At 32.5% G+C, this 21464-nt stretch overlaps 1 protein-coding gene and 1 long non-coding RNA gene across 6 annotated transcripts; both read right to left on the reverse strand.

The window, feature by feature from the left end:
- Positions 1-849: 849 nt before the first annotated feature.
- LOC108465148 (uncharacterized) lies at positions 850-11425 on the reverse strand. The gene is made up of 11 exons (XM_017765473.2): positions 11125-11425; positions 10686-10814; positions 6468-6759; positions 6104-6222; positions 5495-5627; positions 3647-3723; positions 2783-2980; positions 2076-2265; positions 1668-1846; positions 1397-1497; positions 850-1284 (listed from the first exon to the last, which is right to left on the reverse strand). Exons 1-11 carry the CDS (start codon positions 11188-11190, stop codon positions 1143-1145), a joined length of 1626 nt encoding a protein of 541 aa, XP_017620962.1. The 5' UTR covers positions 11191-11425; the 3' UTR covers positions 850-1142.
- An 852-nt stretch (positions 11426-12277) lies between these two features.
- LOC108465149 (uncharacterized) lies at positions 12278-18559 on the reverse strand. Of its 5 annotated transcripts, XR_008286976.1 has the most exons (7): positions 17985-18558; positions 17672-17858; positions 15881-16068; positions 15649-15701; positions 15506-15540; positions 14128-14255; positions 12278-12976 (listed from the first exon to the last, which is right to left on the reverse strand). It is a non-coding gene; the product is annotated as an uncharacterized LOC108465149 (long non-coding RNA). The 5 variants fall into 5 exon arrangements; XR_001868402.2 differs by having other exon boundaries at positions 12278-12758; positions 17672-18559; XR_008286977.1 differs by having other exon boundaries at positions 12278-12869; positions 17672-18559.
- Positions 18560-21464: the final 2905 nt, after the last annotated feature.

Consider the following 21464-nt stretch of genomic DNA (forward strand, 5'->3'; position numbering starts at 1 on the left):
CTAGTTGTCAAATCGCTCAACTAAATCTATTTTCCTTTCCACCCACCTTCCCAATCTTTGATTTCCAACAATCACCCTCTCTTCTAAAACTATGTTTTGGTTTTCATTTGAGGAAAGTTTAGTTTGTTCAAGTTCTTTACTAAGTACCATTTTGATTATATAAGATTATTATCATTATTATCATTATTAGGTAGCGTATGAATTTTTTTTTTTTTTTTGAGAATTTAATTGGCAAAATATGGTCACTATCCTCAACAATTACATTCCAAAGAACCATTCTAATAAAATCATAAAATGAGAAAACACCAAAGACTACCATAGTTAAAAAATTAACAAGATTAAAATGATTACATGTGTCCTATTTATTTGTTTTTTTATATTTTAAATGAAAATATTTGATATACTATCATTGGAGTTTTAAAACACCACATGCAGAATTAACGTTGTGACATAGACACAGTAAAAATTAAAAAGAAAAATTTTATATATATATATATAAGAAATGGGATGTATGACAATTTTTAGCCCTACTTGTAAGGTTAAAAAAAATTCACTACTAACGTGCCAAATACTGACCCTGGTACATGCCATCATTTAAACCTGTATAAAATAATAATTCGATATACAGGTGTGTATATATATATATATGAATGGCGTTGATGATTGCATTGAAAGTAAAATAGTAGAGGGTGCACGACCAATCCACCAATATTAGGGCAAAATTATCCGCATCTTGCCCCAATAGAAAGGCCATATCTTTCCCCGGACTAAACAATTAATAAACGGCTTAATGCCTTTCACAACTCAGGAGGCTATTCTATGCCTTTGCTCCTTTTCTCCATCCCAACATTCAGACAACATAAATAAGTTAACTATTCATATATAACTCATCCAATCCAATACACTCAAATGACCATGTAAGTTCATTCATGATAACATTGAAAATTAATCATACCAGGCCATTACTCATATCATGCTGCTTATATCATCAAAATTCTGAGCGCCAGATGGTCATTGCAGTTATCAGTGTGGCTATTAACAAGATCTTTGCAGTGCAAGAAAGATGTCATGCCAATGCCACAAGTGCAACATGGAGTCAGGAGCAACAAATAGCAGCCAGCTCACCTGGTGATATCTTCTCCTCACTCCTCAGCCTTGCATTTAGACAGTTCGTGTTCCACCAGCTTTATACCTGTTGAACAAGAAGTTAAAATCGAGGAGACAATCCTCCTTTGCATCTCTTTAAATTGTGATGCCAGCTTCACATCCCAACTGCTACTTTCCCTGCATGGATGGAACAGAAAATCATCAATATATATACTTTTCATGTATTGAAAATTAGATTCAGCTGCCATGAATTTATAAATGCTTGATTTAGAGCTTGGGATTTCTTTACCTATCAACAGAATCCACGTCACTTAAATTTTCCATCATGCCATTGAATGTGGACTGTAGATCTTCAAGAACTTCTTTATCAACTTCCATGTTTGCTTTTATCTTGAGAGAGGGCCCCAAAAAAGTATAAATAACTCAAATATGTCAATATTTTGTGATTAATAATTGAAAAAGAAAAGCATTATGTTGAAGATAACCACATGAGATGCTAAAACTTTACAATAAATATATAATGGCATATGTAGAATACAGAAATAAGGGAAGGAGATTACAAGGGTCTTAGTGAATGGCATCTGACTCCGAGCACTTCGTAGACAGTCTAATAGTGGAGATGGTAAACCATAATAAAAGATATTTTGATTCTCTGAAAGCCAGGTTCCCCGGACCATGTGAGTGGTCCAGTTGGACAAAGGGCATTCCACCATGGTGTCAACTTGGTCAACCTCAAAATCTGCACCAAAATAAGGCTCAATAGATTATTCGAGGAATACACTATTGCTTGCAAAATGATGAGCCCTCAGGGTGTAAGTTTGCACGGGCCCGAGAGTCAAAAAAAGAAAGTCTACATATCCATTAGAAATCATATACATGTACTATATAAGAATCTGTATATACAATACAAACTGAGTTAAATATAGCCTCAAATATGCTTAACATATGTAGGGGATGCAAGAAATTACCCAATGGAATCACATCATAAGGGTTGTCTCCTTGTGGTAAGAAACCATAAAAGGTAATTAGGTGTGAACCAGAGAAATTTCCATAACTAAGACAGCATTGTTCCCCAACACTGCAAGGTCTTGAAAGACGGAACTTCAAGGAATTTGTTGTAGAATCAATTTTGCCATAGTGAACTATATGCGGGTGTAACTGTAAAGAACCATACCCTCTACCAGATTATCAACTAGAATAAAAACTTATAAAAGGATGCAAATCAGATAAGAGTGAATCTTAATATATACACGTAAGACAGAAAATTTTGAAAGCCTAAATATTTTGGGTTAAAAATTGATTGTGCCTATTTAAAATGGTCGCAAAGACAAGTTTAAGAAAAACATATAATAGCAAACTAAATAATTAAGGAAAAACTAAAATTGTCCGTACTAGTACATACAGCTGAACAACTGGTATAGTTGTTGAAGTAACAACAACACTAGGGAAAATTTGATAAACAGCCAAACACCACAAAGGTAAGCATAGTTCAAGATACATATGCACTTCGTATGTTAAGAATTGATAAACTCCTTCCAAATAGGTTCTTCCTAATTCGTGAAGTTCAACAGTACACAAGACCATCTCTTATAGCTTCAAGTTGTACCTTAATCATCTAGCATCAAATGAAATAACAAATCATGGATAGTGAATAACAAGAAATTGAGTGACTTACAGAATGATTGAGGAAGCCTGCAACAGGGATCAAGGAAGTCTTCAGATTTCCATCAGCAAACATAATTTTCATGCTGTTAGAATACCAGAGCTCGCAAGCCCATAAAAACTGCTCCCATGTATAGAGCTCAGGTGGAAATATATCAGGATGATCCTTGGATAACGCAGGAAATAACTCATCATATTGAACACGCAAATGCTGCAAATTTGGGAAAGACCAAAAAGGAAGAAAGGTCATACGTTATATTTAGAAAAATGTTAACATTTCTCAACATAAAGCATTTATCATAGATAATAGTTACAGTTTCCTGAATTACCCTAATTAATATTACAAGATTAATGAAGTTAGGTGAACATAATATATTTCTTAAATCAACCACGTCTATAGGTACTTAGAAGGCACTTAGACAATAGTTATGTATTCAAAGTTTAAAACCACTTGGCTATAGATGCACAAATCCAATCAAGGCAAAATAACAAGTGATGGAAATAACACCTTTGTATGCCTAATAGAGTAACTAATGAAAATACCATGTGATAGAAATAACGCCACATGTGTATGCCTCATAAATCAACTAAGGAAAATAAGCTTATCATGCAGAAGACACAAATAAGGCAAGAAGAAACTGAAGCTCTGACACTATTAATCATCCAGCCTAAAACTAGTTAGAGCGATCCAATTTTAATATGATGCCACAAAATGTTGAGTAAAATAATAGCTTAAAGTCATCAAAAACCAAAATGCACACCTCCTCTAACATCTAGATCCTTTCCACAAGTTCCTCATCCTATTCCCATCAGAAAAGAAAGCCATAACTCTAAGGTAGACTCAGTATACATATTGGACAGTTCAATAAAGGATAACCTCTTTTGCTTGCATTATCTCTTCAAATAGCAAAGTTCCATCCAAAGCCATGATTGCTTCAACTCCAAAGCTCAATCCTGTACGACAAAGAAGTGGTGGAAATTTGAGGTCAGGAAATTAGAAATTCATCTTCCACATTAAAACAGGTAAAAAGATAATATATAGGACTATACATATTGCACATAAAATTGATATTAGTCTCACTATTACTATCTTTGAGTAAGGTTAAAACATTTATTAATTTATACAATCAAGTCACAGGAAAAGGGAAAAGATGGTGTCTTCTATATTTGAATCTATTAGATCTTCAATTTCAAAATCAACATCATTATCAATAATTAGGATATACTGATTTACAGAATATGGGTTTGCTAATGAACATTTAATGAAAATGAGAGTTAGCACAATGTCTTGAATGTCTTGTGTTGCATTGTCTTATTTTATAAAATTTTCCAAATCAATAAAATGAAACCAGGGCTATTCCTCCACCCTGACTGTCTGATATAAGAAATGCTTCTTCCTCATCCTTATTGCAAATTATCATTAATAGCATATCCTAGAGAGCACAGAAAGTTTGGTATCAAAGGCAGTAAAACTTCATTATCACATACAGATAAAACAGCTAATACTACTCATTTCTTGTGCAAGTATTTTAGATTCCTTCTAGCTAATTACTGCATACATGATTCAGAACAAACTTTAGCTCCAGATTATTCAGTTAGTTCTGACTAGGAGAAATTAATAAATAAAATAAGAAAACAAAAGAAAGAAGGGAAGGCAAAGAGAAACAGCATCTACACTATCCATGGTTCAGTGATATAATTTCATATTATCCCACAAGAATCCATGATATTGTAGTATAATATGTAAAAGATGCAATTTTCGACATTATCTCTTGGCTAATGATGCTGGTAATGCAGTCTATGGCAATGAAATGGAGCAAATTCTTGTTGAAAGGGTTTACCCTGGGTTCTGAAGCATCCACTACACTATCTGGAATTACTAAATGTTTTCAGGGCAGTAGATGAAATATGTAAACACTACCAATTAGTTTGTCTGCTTAGTACAAAGCACTTCAAAAACCTACTCATACTCCTCAAAGAAGAGATTGCTAACATGTTTCAGAGTGCCATACAAGGCACAAAAAGCTTGTTTGGTCCTTGGTCAAATTCAGCATTAGCCAGGTTTAAGTGTATCATTATAACAAGGCTAAAAATTTGGTAGAGTTGGTGTGCTCCTCCTTTTGAGGGAAAGTGCATATTATTCTTTCTGAGGGTCGCTATAGTCAAAGTGGTTTCCCACCCAGGTGGGGGGACCTGAAGTCAATGGCTGATTCAGGTTAACAAAAGAATTCATAAGCCTGCATCTATCAAAACAGTATCGACCTCCTATCCTGTAGGTAAAGGTGATATATACAACTTCCATCACCATCTGCCATCTTATATCGCTTCTCAGAACAATTATTGTACAAGAGTTGGTTGGTGAGACCTGGAACATTTTTTATGACCCCACCAAGACGATGCTCTTTCTTTCAGGGTCCATTGAAAAGGTTCTTGCCTTCACAATTGAATAGAGAAATAAGAACAGATGACAAATATTACAGAGACAGTGACTCTACTACATTAGACCATGTTTGGAAAGATTAGTCATCAGCATCAATAAATTTCCTCACGAAGTAAAATTCAAGAACAAAATAATACAAAACGATACATTTTTAAATTCAAAATAGCATTCAGCTCATTCACTTTATTCTTATGAGAGAGAATCTGGTAACTATTTGAAAGAAATAAAACCAATTTGCTACAATCTAGATATCATCAACGATGTTCATCACAGCTAAGGTCAAACCTGTGTTAAAATTTTCAGGTAGTGTATCAAAGTACATCTTGAATTGCGAATTACAGTTGTGCCTCTCCTTCATGCTCCATAACAATGACATAGTCTCAGATGACATTCCATCAATCTTCTCTAATACTTGATACTGCAATAAAGCAAAATCCTCAGCCAGTATTAAAATATCTACGCTTTATTTATGCCATGTTCTATGAAGTCATTGCCGCCCCACAGTAGCTTACACTGTGTATAAGTGAACATAAACCTGATGGTTTATTGACAAAACAATAAGACATTGTAATATCTTTTGCGTATGAGATGGAGAGTTTACTTGCCTCCTACATTAAAAGTCAGAATATGGGGACAATAAAATTTTTGGGTGATGGTTATATTGTTTGTCCTCTTTTCTCAATTTAACTGCATGAGTCTATGTCAACAGATTACTGAAAAAACCGGAATCATAACATGGTGTCAATTTGGAATAACCATATTATATCCAGAAATCTATCAAGTTCAATACGCCTCTCTTTTCAACTAAGGTGCTTTTTGAAAGATATTAAATCAAACTTGGGGAAAACTAATAATAAGCTAGTGATACATATTCATTGAAATGATGAAATATACCATGTCAGATTTATATACGAGATCCTCAGAGATTATAATAGATGCAGGAATCTCCATAGCAATGTCCCCAACTTCCATATCTTCCATCGCAATTGCTCCTCTACCAGCTCCTTCAACATCTGTATGAAAGCCAATGCAAGAAAAGGACAATAGTTAAAGCATGGACTTTCTTTTCTTTTCTTTCAAAACCAGTTTTGAAAATTCCATTTTGTGGTATTGAAGCTTCTTTTGAATGTTAAAGAACTATTATGTGGTCCAAATAGTATTAAGATAGATAAAAGGAAAACGGAAAAACAAAACATAATAAGGCCGGGATACTAATTAACAAGAAATCACTAAAAAGCAATTCTAGTCTTGAACTTACAAGCTATCTGCAATCTTGTTTTTGCACCACTGTTTTGAGCCCACTGTACTAAACACTTCTCTTTATCACACTGGTAGTTTATATCAATTTTATTCTCCACTTTAACCTCAGTTCCTAACTCATGAATCCTATTAATAAGTGCATCTCGCAGATCTTGCAGAGCATGTGTTTGCATGCGTACATGATGGGATAAAGCGCTTTTGATAAGTGAAAGGATGAAATTTTGAGCCTCCATCTCATTCCTGGGGCTGTAAAATCCCAGTCCGCCGGTTTGACCAAAATAAAGTTCTACCTGCATCCCAGAAGCCCATTGCATATCATCATTTATTCAAAGTTCAATATTATTGAAGGAACTTTGTGAATCTGTCTCTTGGCACCTCATTGCGCATTGTGGCCTCGTTAGTTACAATGTTGCCCAGGCATGTGCCTAGGCTCACCTAGGCATTGCGCCTTAGTATCAGAGAACAAAAAAGCCTCAAACCCCTTCAGGCCAGGCTCACTTTTCTATAAGGTGATGCGACTTTCTTTGGCATCGAAGGATCCCTAGGACAACCTGTTTAGTGCCATTTTGACGCAGGAGCTTTTTTTATTTATGCTATTTTATTATTTGTTTTATGTATTAATTATTAAATATAAAAATAAGAGACTAGGGTTACTAGTTATTATTAAGGTTTAAACATAGGACTATGAATAAATCTTTATTTGCAAGAAAGCCTATTATAAATAATCAGTAAAAAATTCAGAGACCTAATTACTATCATCGTTGTCATCATCATCATTATTATTACCATTATTATTTCCGTCAAGTAACAGAAACAAGAGGCTTTCTATAACCCTACATTTTCTAGAGTTCCAACATATTTCTAACTCGTTCTACAGACATAATTCTTTCAATTATTGTTGTTCAGTCCCTAAACCACACCAATTTTGGTTTAATGGTGCAGGAACCCTTTTTTAATAAAGTAATTTTTTTTTTTTTTATAATTAGATGTAAAGATAGAGGGCTAGGATTATTAGTCATCTTAGTGTTTAGATCTAGGGCCATGATTAAAACTTTATTTGCAAGAAAGCCTATTATAATAAGTTGTAACAAAAATTAGACGCTTTCTGTAACCTACATTTTCTAGAATTCCAATTTATTTCTAACTCGTTTTCAATCCTAATTCTTTTGATTACTGCTTTTTTCTCCCTAAACCAAACCAAATTTTGGCATCAAAGTCTAACTAGATCCTAGGGTTTATATTAGGGTTTGCTTTTAAGCGATTGTAGGATGCATTAAAGCTCGAGGAACAAGAAATCAAGATCAAGAAAAGAATTGGCTATGATACAATGTGCAATGGAAGAATAGCTGCATACAATTTATGCTTGGCAGCAACAAGAAAAGTGGGAACCCAGATGGAGATTCTAAAAGGTTCCCACAACAACTTCGACGTATAGGAGTGTAATCTCACCGATATATCTGATTTTAATAAGGAAGAAAACCCCATTCATGATGCTAGACCCACAAACCCTATGGTATGAGGTGGATTGGAGGAGCAGTTGGTGTATGCCCTTGAATTGAATGAGGGTGGAATCGCATGGCAAAATGCATGCAGAAGAGCACAATTATGATATGTTGGAACCTAGCTATGAAGAATATCATAAAGAAAGTGAAGAAATTGATGTGTATTCAATTCAAGGAGAGTCTCTAGTTGTTCAGAGGAGGAGAAGAGGTTGATTGGAGCTGAGTAGGAAATCTCTTGGATACCTCAAGAAACATAACTTTAGGTGATGATTTGGAGTACATAAAACTAATTCAATTTCCACAATAAAATCACCAAGAGAAAACTCAATGTTCAACTCAAGAATAAACTGGAAAGTTTGGAGGCAAGTAACAATGTGAAGGTGATGCAATCTTTTGAAGAAAAATTACTTGCATCCGACCTGAAAAGCTAAGTTTATGAAAGTCATTTCAGAAATCAAGTTCTAATGGTTTCTAGAGAAACAAGATGTGCTAGAATCTCCTAAAAAAAGGGGAGGGGGAGGGGGAGAGCGTTGGTGGAATAATTGGTTATCAGATTGAGTTAAAGCACTCTGCTCAAACACGATTGTTTTGCACTACTGGCATATTACTTTGACAGTTGGCTCAAGACTTAGATTTTAATGGTGTGAGTCATTTACTAGTGAATGAAATTCATGAAAGAGGTATGAATGAGGATATTCTATTAACCATTTGGCACAATTCTTTCCTAGCTGTCTGAACAACAATTATTTGTCTAAAACTCTTAGCCTAGCTCATTTATGCTCCAATATATCATTTATGAGGTCACTAGATTGTGAGCCAAAACATGAACTTGTTGGCAAAGTTAAACTATGCACACACTATTCAACTAATCGAAATGAGAATAATCTCAAGTGTTGTTCTATTGCAGAAACTAACATACGATGTTTTATTGGAAGTTGTAATGATAGTTCAATGCTTTCACCAAAGAAATTTATTGCCAAATGGCCTTTGGAAGTGCTTTATGAATGAATTTGCATCATATTATGGAGCTGCAATGCAATATACCAAGTTAAGTTATCTTTCTTATCTCATGAATGCGAATTCATTGTTTAGTGTGTTCGGCAATGTTTTTCAAGGGTTATTACTTTAGAAGTCTTATCAATTGGATCAGCAAAAAACTATAATGCAGCCTGGCAAGTGACAATAGTTGAGTTTCAAGTCCCTTCACCACTTGTACCAACTCGAGAATTATTCTGTGAGGTACCATAAGCTACCTGCTAATGGAACATGGGCAATGGATGATGTTTCCTTGGATAATCTATGCTTTAGTCCAATTCCCAAGTATAGAAGGAGATTGCCAGGTCATTTGATACAAGAATTATCAAATGGATGCTCAAAGGTTACATGTGTTAAGCAAGTAGAAGCGGAGTAATAGAGTTGTCCACAACATATGCAGACAATTAGTTAACTTTGGTCTAGATTTTGAGGTAAAAAAAGCTAGGAGGCTACATTAAAGCGAGAGTGCAAATGTCTTGCATGTTTAATGACCAAAAAAATTTGGCAGGAGAACAACAATTCATTAATCAACTTCTTGAAAATGGATATGGTACAAATGTTGCTCTTTGGCTTACTTGTCTGTAAAACCCACCTAATAGACTAAAAAACATGAAAATGATTCCTAGTAGCTAGAAAAGAACTTTTCAAGGTAGAATCAAAATACTAGAATGAGAGTGTGGCAAACTATGTCAATGCTCTACATTGAAAGAAAATTCAACTCAGAAATGTATTGAACATGAAAGCTGGTTTTGGCAGATTTGCAACAGCGCTAATTGACAATCAACTTGATGCTTGGGCTCTAAATGTTGTCCTCGGTGGGACGAATTCATGCCATTTATGATCATTTATTAATAAGGATCAAGCATGCCAAGTGTGAATTAATTGGCATCACTAGTTAACCAGACACCAACTCAATTGAAAAAATGTCAACAAAGTTAAATTTAAGTAATAGTATAGATAATGAAAATAGGCTATAAAAGTAATTCAATAATTTTTAACTATTCTTTTTTGAATAAAAAAGAACTCATTAATGACTAACTTACAGAATAAACTACTACTTTGCACAACTTTAACAACTACTCACAACATTCAAACTTTTTAATCTTCCATAATTATTCCCTTTTTGCCTCTCCATACATATGGCATTGAGGTAAGTTACTTTTTACATTTTTATTGTATGCATGGTAGCACATAACTATTAATATATTTATCTTTTATCTATTAAAATTAAAGTCAAGTAAAAAATTATCATAAACTTTTAAGAAAAGACTGATATTAATACTTCAAAATTAATTCATTACGTACATAAATGCGTGTGCCTAATTACTAGATATTATTATCTCTCAAGTAATAGAAACTAGAGGTTTTCTATAACCCTACGTCTTCTAGAGTTCTAGCTTCTTTCTAACTCAGTTTACGATTCTAAATATTTTGATTACTGTTGTTTTCTTCCTAAACCACACCACATTATTTTCCTTGATTAGACTACATAATCAAGATACATAAGTAAAAGCTAAAAGGGAAGAATGATCCCTGAGGAAGAGAAAGTTCATCAAATTATTTGACCCTCATCTCACAAAAGGAGATTACAAGTTGAAGCAAGAAAGAATTTAAAAAAAAAAATTCCTTCACATTCACAGTAAATACCAATGGATAGAAATAGGAAATTAGCAACTTACCTCATCTAAATGTATGATTCTAGCTATCTGTAGCATTTGATTCAAAGTAGTACTTAGTGAATCACGATCCAAAGAGCTCTTATTATGTACAATTTCCTTGACATCAAATCCCATATCATTGAGTAATATCTATCAAACATGGGAAAGAACAGTTTGTTAACATAGAACATTTTCATCATCAACTAATTTAGAAACTTTATTACATGTCAGTCTAGTTTATATTTCTCTACTTAAACGTATCTGATAAACATAAATCAGATACACCATACACGCTTAAAATGGAGGCTGCTGCATACTGCCAAAGTTCACATTTTATTCATCTTTACTACTCTAGAGAGTAACGATTACTACTAGTAACACTTGAAAGGAAATCCCTAAATCAAATTATTTTGGTAAAGAAAATGAAAGAGACTAAAACAAGTTTACTGTTTTCTCTAACCTTTTTCTTGTCAAAGAAAGGGTCAACATCAGAAAGTTCAAGAAGTATTGAATAGCCTTCTCTCATTTCAGCTGTATTATCAAATAAGGAATGCTGCAGCCTTCGTCACCCGGACTCGGCAATTTGGGGCGCAGTACCAGCGGACAGGGCGGTGAGAGAAGAGAAGAAAAAGAAAGAAAAAAACTGATTTGCAGAGACGAGAGAGGAGATGGACAATGGTTGGAGGAAGATAATGAGAGAAAACTTTTCAAAAAAATGAACAAAAACTTTAGGGTTTAAAAGATGTTGTACCCTTACGTATCAATTAAAATATATTTAAATTATTTTCTAATTATATAAAAATTTTAATATAGTAAATAAATCTAATTAATAATAAATACACATTAAATATGTCAAATAACATAAATTTATATAACAAATATATTTATTAAAGTTTTATATTAAAACTAAAAATTACTTTAACTTAAATGATAAAAAAATTATATTCATGTCATTGGTTCAAATTTAAATTACGGATAATTTTTATTAATTTATAAAATAATTCTTTAGTAATTCCCTAATTGAGTTAGAATCCAATTGATGAGTAATACCAACTTAATAAATTCAGTTGATGAGTAATACCAACTTAATAAAGTACTTTATAAATAGTATAGTTATATATACAACCAATAAAAGTAATAAATTGTGCATGTTAAAATAAAAAAATATAAAATACATTAAGATAAAATTTTAATTGAGTGATAAATTTAAAATTTTACTAATATAATTGGTGTGGTTTTAAATCTAATCACATACAAATTTTATTGATTTTTAGAAAACAAAAAACTAAGATACTCTCGAATAATATAATTTATTTTAATTATAAAAGGGTACTTTTGTAATTTCCCTAACTAAATTAATTTTCAATTGACTCCTAACACTGAGTCAAAAACTTTATTTTAAAAGTAAATGGCTTATTATTAAAACTATAAAAAAAAAAAAGTAAAACAGTCAACACTAAATTAAATGAGAATTGCACAAAACTCAAGCTAACAGGCTTACCTCTTACACTTAGTCTTAAACAGTCATTTCAATTGTAAAGTTATCCACACATTGCTTGAAACATAAAATATAAAAAGGACAAGAAGGAGAAATAAAAGATGTACAATTCAAGTAGGGATAAGGCCATTCTAACCAGACTATGAGTCGTCTTATTAATAGTTTGACGTGTCTAATGGAAGGACAAACATTGAAAATATACTTTCAAATGTAAACAATTGCACAAAATTAAACAATATTCACATATTCCCAAAATTTGATCATTCGGTGAAGTAATAGCATCCTTACTATTTGACTCAACATGAACATTGTCCCACCTTTTTGACTAATCCAAGAGAGAACCTCTCGGATGAGCAGTGTTTTGGCCATAAGTGGATCATATAGTACCGAGAAGAAAACAGTCAAGCTGACTACAAAACGCCCCTCGGCATCGTGAAGGACCGTACCAAAAGTAGTCACAGTGTCTGCTGCCATACATGTTGTGTTGATATTGCATTTCAAACAGTTAGGCTCTAGTTTAGTTTAACAAATTGTACCTCCGCCAGCATGCAATAATCCCAGCTGGACTAGTTCAAATATGCCCTAGAAGTGTCTTACTGAAGTAGAAAATCATTAGCAAAATGCACAACAATGCTCCCCAAACAGTTTTATTTTGCCATATAAACAAATTTCAAAATTTCCATATACTCCATAGGATTGTAAACCATCTGCTTTGTTCATGATCAGAAGTCACACCTACCATAGTGTCAACAACCAATTCAACAGTAAAAAAACATAGCTAAACCCTGCAAGATTCCATACATCAACGACATAGCTGCACATTAAAAACACAAGGTTCATATCTTCCAAAAACTAGCAGCGAGCAAGGGGTCAACACTACAACCTTTCTTAATTAAACAAAGTTGACATGGTACAAAAACTTTTAAACAACACTTGACAAAATGTTTAACCATGGGAGGCCACTTCGAGTTCCAAATACGACCCCAATGGCCATTATACTCTAGATTACGAATGTGGAAAAAAAAAAGCAAAAGTGTAAGAACGTACCCTAATTTTACTATATCACTGCAGCAAAATTGACTTTTAGCGGCGTTTTTTAAGGTCTGTAGGGGCGCTTAAAAGCGCCGCTAAAACTATTAGTGGCGTTTTTACAAGTGCCGCAAAAAATGCCGCTATAGATAACGCCGTTAAATTTTACAGCGTTTATTTAAAAAACGCCGCTAAAGGTCATTAAATTTTAAAAAATTATAAAATATTATAAAGGTCATGATAAATATAAAAATCTAAAATTCATTATCAAAATATTGAGAAGAATAATATCCACGATATAAATATAAAAATTTTCTATTAAAATTTTAACTTTAAAACTAAATACAAAAATTAATGAATTCAAATTTAAAATTTAAAATATTAAATTGATAACACAATTAAAATCTAAAAGTTAGAACTCAAGTTATCTTAAATATTAAAATAAAAATAAAATTTAGAATCAAAACTAAAATAAATAATAAAAATTAGATTAAATATAAAGATATCAATAAAATAAGATATTATAATGAAGTTACTTAAATGAAATAAGGACTTAAATCATAACCATGTAAAATATAAGATTTGAATATCCATTCCCATGTAAAATATAAGATATTCCAAATGCAAAAGCACTTCAACGTGCAAGTATAGGACACATGAGGATACGGATATGAAATTAATGGCTCTACTATGGAGTTAATGATCACAAAATCAGAAATGTTACTGGTTTGGAATTTCGAGGAACTCCATTACAGCCAAGTACATATCCAATCTCTTAAAACAGTGGCATAAGGGAAAAAATTAACATATAAAACTTATGCCAAGATGAACAAGGGTTGTTGAGTATTTCAATTTAAAATCTGTGGAAGACCAAAAGCAGCAGCTGATAAAAGCAAATCACATTTTAACGAGACAAAGTTGAAGCATAAGCAGTACCTCTCTGTCCTTGATTTCTTCCTTGAGAATAAGCTGCACTTGTATTTTGAAACAGGTAGCAATGAAATAAGTTCTTGGGTGAGACCCCGACTTTGTGTTCCAACACTCTCCCCTAACTCAAGTAATTCCTAAAGAGATAAATGTAATCATGAATGATTAATAAAAAAAATAAAGAAACAATTCACAAATTCTAATTTATTGTGTTTTAACCTATTAAAACTAAGCAATGATTTCAGCTAAGTCTAAGGATGAGTATGGACTGGTTTGGATTGGTTTCAAGGAATAATCACATCAAACCAAAATATTTTGGTTTCCGAAATTTTGAATTCAAATCAATCTAAATTATAACAAAAATCAAACAAGCAAATCAAAATATTTAAATGAGATTGTAAGGAACCTATAATGAATAAAGAGGATGACCATGGAACAGGACCAGTATATAAAATAAAGCAGATATAAATAATGTTTATATACAACAAAAATTAGACTTGAACCAAAAAGTCGTAAATTAAAGAAAGTTTATATACTCAATTACTCATGAACAAGCATGAATCAATGGTGAAGCTTGGAGAGTACTGGTTTGAAAAAATGTCAAAAGAGTTTGAGTGTCAGCATATAGGAAAAAATGTCAATTGTTGTTAATCTATTCATGAATCCACTGATCTTTATTTACAAATAAAAGATTAGTAAGCTTGCAACATATATTAAACTCATAACCATACAACGATAAGAAAAGAAAAATTTTGACTTCCTAGTTTCTCAAAATAACTTCTCTTATATATTTCAATCTTTTAAATATCTTTGTGATTGTTTTCAATGTTCCTGCTTAATCATTTGAGTTACAACTTACCAACAGCCTTTACAAAGCCAATTTTTTTGTTAAGAAGCTTTTTTTCAAATATATATAAATATATTCTTGCCTTCATATGAATATCTTAAAAGTTCTGTTTTTTTCTCAAAATTCAGATGTTCTTTTTGATGTCTCTGTTTAGTGCTAGATAAATCAACTTATCTTAACCGCTTATGAAAAACTTTTCTTTTTACAAAACTTAAAACTAGATAGTTTTGCTTATTGAAATTTCATAATGAAGAATAAATTGATAACAGATTTGAAATTTATGAATAGCTAAACCTAATGCATTTCATGAGATTTTTATTTTTTAATTGATATATTGTTTGCATATATCTTTTATATATACAATTTTGAAGAAATACCAGAAACAAAAATAGAAAAATATATAATTTTAGTTGGCCCTTTCAAATAAAATATCGATATCCAATGCTATTAAGTGCACAAGTTAAATCAAGATATTAGGACAGGCAAACTAAAAGATATAAATTACATTATGTAAGTAGATTATTAAAGAGTAAGACAAACCTATTGAAAACCATGGTACGTAGCTGTTGAAAATGCTGCAAAAAAAGAAAGAAAATGAAGAAATTTATATTACAGGAGACCCAAAGTAGCAAAAATTTACAGAAAATAAAAAAAAAAAAGGGTAAAAGAGAAGCTTAACATACCTGAAATAGAAGAAGAAAACTGTGAAAAATCAGTTTTAGTGCTTATTGACTACCTGTTGAGTTTGGGACAGGAAAGATTTTTAGAAGACCAAACTTTTTACAAAAAAGAAACTGTAAAAATTATATAAAAAGCTAATAAAATTTTAGCTAAAATAAAAAACTTCAAGAAAATATCCTAACAGAATTCCACTAAATATTATTTACAGAATGTCAAAGTTGGCAAAAGTTTTACCAAATTAAGATATTGTGGCTGCTTGCTTCACTATAAATTCCAGCTGCAGACCCCGATATTGCATGTACTACCACCTTATATCAATTGCTTTCTTTGTAATCTTTGCTCATTAACGCATCTATGGCTCTTTCTATTCAATCCCTTTTGATCCTTTTCACAACTTTGCTTCTTAAAGGAACAGACATTTCCTATAAACATAAAAACAGAAGTTGATAAATGAAAATCATACATATAGATTAAGCAAGAATCTCCAAGAAAGAAATCAAACTGCAGGGTCAACTAACATATGTTTTGCATGCGGCAGGATAGCAGAAAGCAACAGCAAAAAAGCAGTGTATAAATAGGCTAATAAGAATAAATTCCGGAGCACACATTCAAAATCCCCTAGGTGCATATGCCCCCAGAGGCATTGAACAAGCACACTTGCATCAAGAATTCTAAAAGCTTAATAAACCAGTCTTTCTTCAGACATTGGAAAAAAGGCAGACAAATACAAGCTGCAACAATGGTATAACCTTGAATACGAATATTGTGCACACCCTTTTTTCACACAATATAGAAATGTTCATCATTCTTTGATAATCCCAAAGTGTATAACATAAGCATATTAAACTGTTTTCACTCAGTAGATTATGACTCAAAAGATGGCTTATCCGACCCAATGCATCCTGAAATTTATACAACCAGTTCCGTCAACGGTCTAGGCTATAGCTCATTCAAGCAGAAAGATGTATTTCCCATTCTAGTCTTTTTTGTCATTCTTGACGCAAGAATGTTTTAGTTCTCAGTCCTCAGTGCATCTTCTCATACTAATGAGCATATCAAAGAAGCTTTCTCAAGGAAAAGGGCACTGCTTAGAGCTACAAAAGAAAAGAAAAAATTTCTAACAGAAGCAAGACCTTAATCCAAAAGCTCTGCCCAGTGTTTGCAAAACAGTAGCCTCTAGTTCCATAATAATTTAACACAAGTTACTGAAATTGTAACTTCTTATTCCTTTTTGCATATGGTTTAGACAAACAAAAGAGTATTTCTGGTTGGCTCAAGTAAAGGACATTTAGGGCAGATCTATATTACCTTCCGCAAAGGCTACATGTCAGTCTCAATCAACTTTACATAAGGAAACAATTGGCCAGAACTGCAATTCAGTATCCATTACACTCCACATGAAATTTGAACAGTGCTTCGCAGTAAGAAAATCATAATTTTGAAGATGCCAAATATATATTAGATGGCCCCCCAAATGCACATTTAGAATGCAAGTGGGTATCCGCTACTTATACATGAAACTCAATCATTTGCAAGTTCCAAAATTGAAGTCATTATTTCCTGCCCGCTAATAAGTCAAAGTACAACAGTTGCATAGTTCTGTACTTATGTCTAAACAAAAAGGCTGACAACCAATCTCTCAAACTCTTGACGAGTAGTATTACAAATATAGTCACTGAAGTCTCACTGAAAAGCTCAGCCTTTGAGACCTTAATTGAATTTTTCCATGATCCCATGACATGTAAAGACTTAAGAGATGATCACATTCCAGAATAATAATTACAATGTGCAGACTACAAATCCAAGCATTGCCAGTAGCCATTGCCTTGAGTTGGAATGATAGGTCGACCCTAATTACTACAGAAAGGTACTACACTTCAATTGTTCTTTCGAGAGCCATTAAACCAATTTGAGGATCAAAGTTGTGAAACATGCAGCAACTATTTCACTCATTCACGAGCAGCATACTACCCAAACTCTGATGAACAGGGAACAGATGGTAAGGGATAGAGGGAATGCACATACCTTTTCTTGTGCATAGCACCAACATAAATACTTGGCTAACATCTTTAAATTGAATTCAGTTGGCGCATGCAGTTTTGGTTCCTTTGGAGCAACAATAAATGGTGGAGATGTATCGGCAGTATCTGACCTCTACCGCAATGGTGTTGGTTGTGGTGCTTGCTACCAAGTATTAAAGAAAGACTTATCCCTGCCCATACCATTAAATTTTTAGGTTTATACTTGAATAATACCAAAAATGCTCTTTACGTGATGCAACTGACACCTTCAAATTACATTAAATAAATTATTATCAAGCAAGGTGAGGTGCACCAACAGCAACTATTGCTCAGACAACTGTCTACTGCAAAAGATACTTCAACCGCTCATCAGCATCGTAAAACTACATCATCAGCATCATCCGCGTTTTCTTCAGGGACGGCGTCATCATCTTTGTCGGAGGCGTCGGTGGAACGAGCAACAGCTTCAATCTCCTCCTCATCGTCTTCTTCGCCGTTGACATGAGCGTTCATTCGCTCTTCTTCAATGAACTCAAAGCATTGTACAGTTCTTCATCGGAGGATGCTGGCTTCAACAATTTTGCCATCTCTTCTTCAAGTTTATCAAAACGTTTTTTTTCCTCTTTTATTTTCTTTCAATGATAAATGAAAATGAAAATGAAAAAAAAAAAAAATCAAAGGGACTTCGACAAAAATCAAAGGTATTTTGATTTGGGGATTTTGGAAAACCGATTTGAGTATATTGAATTGGGGGAAATTTTAGGGGATTTGGAGATTCAAGGTTTGGGGAGTCAGACGTTGGGGTAATCTGAATAGGGGAAAGTAAAGGGAACTTGGGGCTCTAAAAGCTGTTTTCAATCTATTAAGAGATGTTTGTGGCGTTTTATGATGAAAACGACGTTAAATCATATCTTTTGCGGCGTTTTTGAAAAACGCCATTAAGTATGCACCTCAATAATTTATTTTTTCCTCTTTTATTATTATTATTATTATTATTATTATTATTATTATTTATTAAAATGGTTAAATTTTAATTTACTCTCTCTAATATATTTAAATTTTTAATATCATTTAGTTTATATATTTTATAATATTATTAATTAATCTAAATAGTTAATAATATTATAAAAAACAATATAAATTAATACTATTTAATATATAAATTAAAAACAATCACTTATATACCTAAAAACTTTAAAATTATTTTAAATAATAGTATTTAAATTTTTTATTTAAATAAATAATTTTTAAAATTTAACTAATATTTAAAAGAATTAGATAAAATTTGAAATCTTAAATTTTTTAAATTTTAATTATTTAAAATTTGAAATTATTTAATATATAAATTAAAAACAATCAGTCATATACCCAAAAAACTTTAAAATTATTTTAAATAATAGTATTTCAAATTTTTAACATATATTTTTCACACTAATGACCCTAAACTCTAAACCCCTAACCCTAACCCTTAACCCATGTCCTCTCAACCCTAAAACTTATACACACCTAAACCCTAAACCCTATAACTCATAAACCCTAACTATTGACCCCTAATCCCTAAACCATAAAACATAAACCCTAAATTTTTACCCCTTAACCTCTAACCCTTACCTCCTATCATCTAAACTTTAAACGATTAAAGTTTAGCATATATTTTTATAATTTTGAAATGATTAAATAAAAAATTTTCCACTATTCAAAGGGATGAAGTGCAATTTTACCTTTAAAATTTTTAAAATTTTCGAAAAATCAAAATAGAAAATTTTTCATTTTTAGAGGAGCAAAGACCCTTTCAACCCCCTTCATATGCCCCTAAATATATATTAATTATATGGTTTAGGATTTAATTATTGAATATGATTCACTTGAGATTAACATACTATATACCCATGGCCATTAAACCTTAAACCATAAAACCCTAAACCATAGACCTTATACCTTAAATATTAAACCCTAAACCCCAAAATAAATTTAATCAATATTAAGTATTGCTTCCATAAATTATTATGAACATAAGTTTTTACATTAATATCTATGTATATACACATCAACATCCATATGATGTTTTTGGGGGTTTAAGGTTTTAGGGGTTATAGTTTAGTATTTAGGATTTTTTAAGGTTTAGGGGTTATAGATTAGTGTTTATGATTTTTTGGGGGTTTTAGGAGTTATATGACTTTTAGCGGCGTTTTACCAAAAACGCCGCTATTTTTCTGGTTTTTAGCGGCGTTTATTGCTCTAGTTTTTAGCGGCGTTTTACCAAAAACGCCGCTATTGCTCTGTTTTTAGCTGCGTTTTTGCTAAAACGCCGCTAAAGCCCTATTTTCCTGTAGTGTATATGTCCCTTATCGAGAAAAGTGTCGTACCAACGAATCAAATGGTTTATGATGAGTGATCGACACCTTGAGTACTTTGGTCGTGACACTAGGGGCTAATATGCCCTCAACTAAATTACGATTCTATACCCTCCCATCCACTATCATAAGCTTGTTCACTGGCATAGATTCACAACCAGACAATGGCCCCAAGCTTGCAAAAAAGCTCTAAATGTAACACCCCTAGCCCATATTCGTTGTCAGATTAAGGTTACAGAGTATTACTGAACAAACAGAACATTAAACATACATTTCATACATCATTGTAAACATATTAAAATATATTCATTCATAAACATATCGTCCCTTAATCGAGCCCTCGAGGCCCTAATAACATCTTAGAAACAATTCGTGACCAAATTAGAAATATTTGGAAAGTTTAAGAAAAAGTTAGAAAAAAATTTGACTGCATGGGTCACATGACTGTGTGCTTCACATAAATGTGTGTCTCATGCCGTGTAACCTTTGGAATAAGGACGCACGGTCGTGTCCCAGCCCATATCCTCACCTGTGTAACTCTCTGAGTAGGGTTACGCAGCCGTGTCACACGCCTGTGTGCCAGGCCGTGTGCTAGGTTGTGTAACTCTAGAAATAGCTTCACACGCCCATGTGCCAGGCCGTGTGCTACTTGACTTATATACAATAGAACCTACAAGGGACACAAGGCTGTGTCGCAAGGCCGTGTGTCACAAACGACTGAGAAACACGCCCGTGTCTCTATCCGCGTGGACCTAAAATGAACCTTAAACAACAAGTTTACCATTTCCAACTTACTTGGACTCTAAGCAAACCATTTATCAGCCAATTCATCTATTCAAAGTGACATTAAACAAGCCAAAAAAAATGCCAAATCAACCATCCTAAGTGCCTAACCAATGTATCTTAATTGATACCACAAGTATATACAATTATACATCAAAATGGGTCATCAATAAGCCTATTATAGTCACCTCAACTACAATATCGCATTAACAAATACCATACATAATTTGTATTAAAAAATCTTACCATACTCTTATATATCATGTAAGTTATCAATTTGCACATATGTTCATACTTAGCAATTTATATATTCAAACATTAGTAATAACATTCAAACCTATTACATGTCATATAATCTAAAATAAACATTCTAAAAACTACCAAATTATGCTGGATAGTGTGACTCGAGTGCTGATCCAATGTCCAAACTTCCGAATATCTACAAGAATATTAAATAACACAAGTAAGCTAAATGAAGCTTAGTAAGTTCAACGTATTAAAACTATAAATCTTACTGAAGTAAGTATAATAATTCAAACATTAACAATTCAACCACGAATGTTCCCTGTCATCCACAATCTCAACTGATAAATCACAAATGTTCAATTCAATACTCAAATATATAGCAAATCCCTCAAAATCATTAAACAAATTACCTTA

This window comes from Gossypium arboreum, chromosome 8 (assembly GCF_025698485.1).
Source record: "Gossypium arboreum isolate Shixiya-1 chromosome 8, ASM2569848v2, whole genome shotgun sequence".
NCBI lineage: Eukaryota > Viridiplantae > Streptophyta > Magnoliopsida > Malvales > Malvaceae > Gossypium > Gossypium arboreum.